Source organism: Salvia hispanica, chromosome 1 (assembly GCF_029641045.1).
Source record: "Salvia hispanica isolate PSC_SH4W2 chromosome 1, Shi_PSC_v1, whole genome shotgun sequence".
Classification (NCBI taxonomy): domain Eukaryota; kingdom Viridiplantae; phylum Streptophyta; class Magnoliopsida; order Lamiales; family Lamiaceae; genus Salvia; species Salvia hispanica.
In genome coordinates this window covers 28,507,880-28,514,277 of record NC_142692.1, presented here as the reverse complement: position 1 = coordinate 28,514,277, position 6,398 = coordinate 28,507,880, and the positions used below count along the sequence as shown (strand labels likewise).

Genomic DNA, 6,398 nt, shown 5'->3' with positions numbered 1-6,398 from the left:
TTTTCAATTTTTGTAGTGTTGAAATATTCAAATAATAAATAAAATGCTTAGGGCGAACTATAGGACGAGCTATAGTCCGCCCCATTGCAGGTGGAAGAGTAGGAGGATAATATGCTGATGTGGCGGAGCATAGGGCGGGCTATCCTACGTCCCATTGTGGATGCCCTTATACTTTACTTATTTTTATGCGTTTTCAATGACATCTCTTCTATATCAATTACGCGTTAACCTTACTATTCATTTTTAACTAAGTATAGTATTGAAATTTGATTATTAATAGTTCATATATTTTAAATGTTTTTTTTACTAAAGGGGTATTGAACCCAACTTTGGCGGAATCCGACTAAATCAGATTTTAAGGATTAAGGTCAAAAGTTTCCAAGCGGTGGTGGGGTTTGAACCCATGATTTGTTTTAGGCGTTTTGTGTTATGTTTATTAATGTTATTATAATTATTTTTGTCAAGAAAATAAAACTGAAATCATTAGCCTATAATTTATTGGCCAAATGTATGTTAAACCATTTGTTGTAGAATATATCGACCTATTTAACCTATCTACTGATCAAATCCAACAATTATTGTATTTATTATTAGGTAAATATAGGTGATTAACTAGACGTAATTTATTCATGACATATAGTAGAACATATGAACACTATTAATTACTGCAAAAAAAAAAAAAATCAATAAAAATTTAAAAATATTAGTAACTTATGTAATTTCGTTATTATATTTTTAAACCCAATCCATACAAAAAGCCCATTGCCATACTCCAGAATTGCTACGCCGCTGCCGGTTTTCCTTTTTCCTCGCTGCCTCTTCTTTCCTTATTGTATCTTTATTTTTTCTCTTCTTCTTCTTTAGGTAAGTTTCATTCTTCTTCTCTTTACTTTTCTCGTTTTCTTAAAACAATATAATGTGAACTTGATTGCAATTGCAATTCCAGATTTGTTTGGCGTTTATGCAATTGGTTTTCAAGCACGACAGGAGGAGATTTGTAACTGTATTATTGGGTTTAGTTGTACCATTGGAGATTATATAAATCCCAACTCCTTACCCCATACGCATTGCTATACTGATTTGTCGTCGTGTGGCCGACCGTTGATCAGACTTTACAATTGAGTGAGTGCCGGGAGAAGCCATGGAAACCGAGCTGTCCATAGAGCCGCAGTCGCTAAAGAAGCTCAGCTTCAAATCCCTAAAGCGGTCGCTCGATCTATTCTCTCCTACCCACGGTCAAATTCCGCCGCCCGACGCTGAAAGGTTTATGGAAATTTTAAATTACCCTACTGCTTGCGGAGTTTCATTAGATAATTCGGCGCTATATCCCTACTTTAATAACTAATTACTCACTGGTTTTTTTCTTTTTCTCGTCCTGCAGCTCAAAGATTCGAATAAGTCATAAGGTCAGTCGTGAATAACCCATGTTTGTTCCCTCTTTTTCCATAAGTCTTTGAAAAATAGAAACTTTAGGAACATAACGGGTTTTAATGCATAATTAGTAAAGTAAGAGAATGATAAAATGAAAAACTGATTGAAGTATTGTTAGTGGTGAATGAGTCTCATCTCATCGGAGAGAAAAATCATTCTTTGAATAGAAACTAGAAAGTATAGAAAGTTTTTATTTTTAAGAGACAAACAAAATTGAAATAGTTTAAATTTGTAAAGACGGAAGTAGTATAAGGAGAGATTAGATGTGTATCAATGTGTCTTTCGTAAACCGAAGAGTGGAAAGTATTGCAAGTTTTAGAAAAAGTTGGGTGTTGTATGTTTTCTTTATAGAGTAGGCTAAGTGCACTTGGCTTGACAACGCCACGAGCCACTCTCCCCCATTACCAACTACTTGGATTTGCCATCAAATGGGTCGACCAGGGTCAATTTAGAGACAAAAGCCTTACGGTATTAACTATTTTAGTATGGAGAGGAGAGAAATGCCTTCGTTGGGTACCTGCTTGTAGTGGCGTAGATGTCAAGAATTGGATGAGTTATGTTTGGTGGTTCAACTGCAATGTGGTTGCATACAACTTAGGCTCCCGTAGAAACTGTTGAACACCATTTTCCTGAATGTCTAGTAACTATCTCCCTCCATCCATCTCATATAATAGTAACAATACAAATGTCTTGGTTTCTTCAAAGAATTCAGATTCTCATTTTCGTGTATTTTGTGTTGTAGCTCAATTCTGATTATGTAAGAGTGAAGACCACATCATCTGAACATGCTACTAATGCTGCAAAAAGTCAAGTACAGCAAGAACCTACTCCCTCCAACGCCCTTGCACTTCCAGGTATTACCAATATTTGAATCCTGTAGCTATTAGTTTGTTGAGGACCTCCAGATTATGTTAAGAAGTGTTGCAGTTACACAGGCCTGTTCATATTAACACTTTCATGAATCATGATTACCTCTCTCTTTCGTGTTAGTCTTGATTGAGCTGCCAAACTAATCCACAGGTCCTCAACAATCAAATGATACGCAGATGGGAGGGCCACCAAAAGATTTGGTGATTAGCTCGACAGGGCAACCGAGGGGCTCGTATGTATCTTATAAATCTTGTTTTTATACACAGTATTACACTGTACCACTACACCTTCATCACCTATCAGTCCAAAGATTTAGGATTTGAAAATTAATTATAGCATTTCGCAATGCACCATATTTAAAATATTCACTCACTGCATGCTGCATCTTTCTGTAACATAACGATGTTGATATTGTAAATGTTTGGTATAGAGCGGATGCTGGTGGTCAAAGGAGCTCAGCTATTATTCCATCTAATGTCTCATCTGAAAGGTCTTCTATTTATAATTCTCATTGATTTCTTTGAGTAATAATAAAATGTGGTGATACTTATTACTCACTCTGTTCCATTTGAATTGTCCCAGTTTCCGTTTGAAGTGTCTCATTATAATAAGTGATTTTAATTGTGTAATTAGTTGGCTTAAATACACCAACAATCCAGTTGTCTTGTCAATCATTTTTCTCTCTCCCTCTCTTAATACATGTGGGGCATACACTTTATACTCTAGTCCTTTTTCATTATACCCACGACCAAAAGATATGCGGCACTTCAAGCAGGATGGAGGGAATATATTAAACATGATTGCCTGGTCATGGTTTCATGTTCTTAACATTCAAATGGTGCAGTTGGAAGCATGGGGATCAGTAACTAGATATAAGGACTTTGATTGAGATAATAGCAGATATCGCAACATGTCATTAGTTTCGAATTAAGAAGCACTAAGCTTGAACTTTGTCGCAATTTAGATCACACCATCATTTGTGTGATAAATATTGTTCTGTTCTGCTGGTGAACAGGAACATGTCAACTTCTGCCATCATGGAAAGAATTCCAAGCAGATGGCCTCGTCCTGTTTGGCGTGCACCCTGGAAGAATTACAGAGTGAGATTCTACTACCATGTCTAACTGATATGCTGGTAGTGATTCCTTTTGGCCTTTTCACCTGCCTTAAATTGCAAGCTTTGATCTCTGTAGGTAATCAGTGGCCATTTGGGATGGGTGCGGTCTGTAGCCATCGACCCAAGTAACACTTGGTTTTGCACTGGATCTGCTGATCGGACAATCAAGGTTAGATTAACACATTCTGTGATTGAAGTTTCGACATTCATGTTCTACTTTGTTTCCAGAAAAACCAGTCACAGACTCACAATAGTTACAATTACTCAATACTTAGTTAGGTCTTATAGATACTATACACTTCCGAGGACAGTAACTTCTTGCGTGCTAATACTGAGGTCATATCATGTCTGACTGCCTTTCGCAAGTCTTCATATCTTTACTTTGTTATATTTGCCATGAAATAGTATATTATTCTCCAGAAAAGTCAACGCATTCAAGCCATGTGCTCAATTTCATTATGTTGTATTCTTTCTGTTCGCTAATTCTTTTTTTTTTCTTTCTGCTGTGAAGATATGGGACCTAGCAAGTGGCCGATTGAAACTAACTCTTACTGGTCACATCGACCAAGTACGAGGTAGTTCAATTCTCCCTTTCCTTTTTGTGTTGTTCAATTTTTTTTTCATTCGGTTATATTAATATATGGACCAAATTTTCTTGCAGGTCTGGCTGTTAGCAACAAGCATACATACATGTTTTCTGCCGGTGATGATAAATTAGTTAAATGTTGGGACCTAGAGCAGAATAAGGTGTTTTATGCAATTCCAATAGCTGCTTCAGCTGAGTACATCCATTGGCTTGTGATGCTTGTTTTAATGCTGCTTGCTTTTATTTTTAGGTTATTCGTTCTTATCATGGTCACCTTAGTGGTGTTTATTGCTTGGCTCTTCATCCTACTATTGACATTTTGCTCACAGGAGGACGTGATTCTGTTTGTCGGGTATGTAATACATTTAATGCAAGTATGGTAGCTCCTTTAAGTGATGATGTACTAATTTAGATTCCATGATGATTTTAGGTATGGGATATTCGCAGCAAAGCGCAAATTCGTACACTTCCTGGGCATGATAATACTGTTTGTTCAGTATTCACACGACCTACAGTAAGTGCTTATTTGTAGGACCTTGGAAAGTAGCATCACTATTTTGTCTAATGTATCTGCTGTAAGCCAAAAAGTTAATGTTTTAACTCATGGCATGACTGTTCTTGCAGGATCCACAAGTCATTACCGGTTCCCATGATTCAACAATAAAGTTATGGGATCTTAGAACTGGTATTTCTTTTATAACACTTGTATTTTTGACATAACAATTGTTTCATCTCTCTTTTCTAAAGTCAAAGTGTTTGTCCTGTCAGGTAAAACAATGTCAACCTTGACACATCACAAGAAATCTGTACGAGCTATGGCTCCACATCCTACAGAGTAAGCATTAAAATTCTTAGTTTTGTAGCAACTTTCAGAGAGTTAACTTATTCCTTTTTTTCGTTTTTCCCTATACTGGCCTAATTTCACATTTCTTTCCAGGGACTGTTTTGTATCTGCGTCTGCTGAGAATATTAAGAAGTTTAGACTTCCAAGAGGAGAATTCATGCACAACATGCTGTAAGATTTTAGAATCACGACCTTACTATGTGAATTTAAAAAATGCGATATGATGTTTGCATTAGTTATGTACTAAAGCTCATGACTTTTGATGTGTATATAAAGTAGTGCTGTGCTCTATTGTAAACCATCTTCGATATGTTTGTTGTATGCCAAGTTAAAAGCTTTTAGTGACTGCTTGCTACCTATTTTGACCATTTTATAAGTGAGATCTAATTAGTTTTCCTTGGTGGAATCAAGTCCAGTTGTACTTCCCTTGTCTCATGAAATATTACGATTCTTTGTATTGATGTTTGGATTGAGCTTGAGATTTGTCAATGAAGTCATTTGATCTTCCTCCCAATCTCTTGGAACCCTTTGTGTGGAAGTTATTTTAAACCGCATCAGTAAGTAAGTATACATTTTAATGCTTGGGGACTGGAGTAGATGGTTGCATATAGATGGTAATTGTCTTCAGTAGAAAGTTAGAAACTCTCTCCCTCCAAATATTGCCTAGTTACCGTGGAATTGCATATTTGCATTGCATTAAGTGGACATTTTAATTATTCGTGTTTTCTTCATGCAGCTCGCAACAGAAAACGATCATTAACGCTGCAGCAGTCAATGAGGAGGGTGTACTGGCCACAGCAGGTGAGTTACCGAACATGAAAATATGTTTTTTCTCTCCTCGAATGATTTTCTTCTTGTGGCAGCAGCTCATTCCAGCTTTCCCATTTCCTATAATAGTCCGATGACACGACACGTGTTTTTTTTTCTTTTTAACTATTTCCTTCCATTTAAATCATTGTAGGTGATAACGGAAGTCTATGGTTCTGGGACTGGAATAGTGGTCACAATTTTCAGCAAGCACAAACAATTGTTCAACCTGGTACACATTTATAACTTACAATTTCACTTATTAAATCTTTTTGATCGGAGCATCAAACCTAACGGATCGTTTATTTCAGGTTCGCTGGAGAGTGAAGCTGGTATTTATTCCATCATGTACGATTTAACCGGGTCGAGGCTTATCACCTGCGAGGCAGACAAAACAATCAAAATGTGGAAAGAAGATGAGACGGCAACCCCAGAAACTCATCCCCTGCACTTCAAGCCACCCAGAGACATGCGACGCTTCTGATTGCGTTTACTGCATCAATTTTCGGACTTGCTAGTTACACTACTGCCCTTCCCATCTTTGAAAGCTCAATCGCTGCAAGGTTAATTGTAGAATTCTGGGCTGTTCATTCTTATCAGCTCTATGTTAGGTGATCTAATTAAAATTTGATCAAAAGTGGAATATTGAATTACAGTTTTTTGTAGTTATGTCTGGAAAATTTATGTAACTTTTGCCACCTATATTTCCAAATGTTGGTTTTCCCTCAAACGCTTTTTATCCC

The 6,398-nt window shown here is 36.8% G+C and overlaps 1 protein-coding gene across 1 annotated transcript; it reads left to right on the top strand.

Annotated features, from left to right (window-relative positions):
* Positions 1 to 761: 761 nt before the first annotated feature.
* Positions 762 to 6,385, top strand: LOC125185301 (protein pleiotropic regulatory locus 1-like). Its single transcript, XM_048081818.2, has 18 exons — positions 762 to 864; positions 947 to 1,263; positions 1,382 to 1,406; positions 2,174 to 2,285; positions 2,452 to 2,533; positions 2,732 to 2,791; positions 3,317 to 3,401; positions 3,495 to 3,587; positions 3,930 to 3,993; positions 4,080 to 4,165; positions 4,255 to 4,356; positions 4,435 to 4,518; positions 4,629 to 4,689; positions 4,773 to 4,839; positions 4,942 to 5,019; positions 5,585 to 5,649; positions 5,810 to 5,887; positions 5,967 to 6,385. Exons 2-18 carry the CDS (start codon positions 1,142 to 1,144, stop codon positions 6,137 to 6,139), a joined length of 1,437 nt encoding a protein of 478 aa, XP_047937775.1. The 5' UTR covers positions 762 to 864; positions 947 to 1,141; the 3' UTR covers positions 6,140 to 6,385.
* Positions 6,386 to 6,398: the final 13 nt, after the last annotated feature.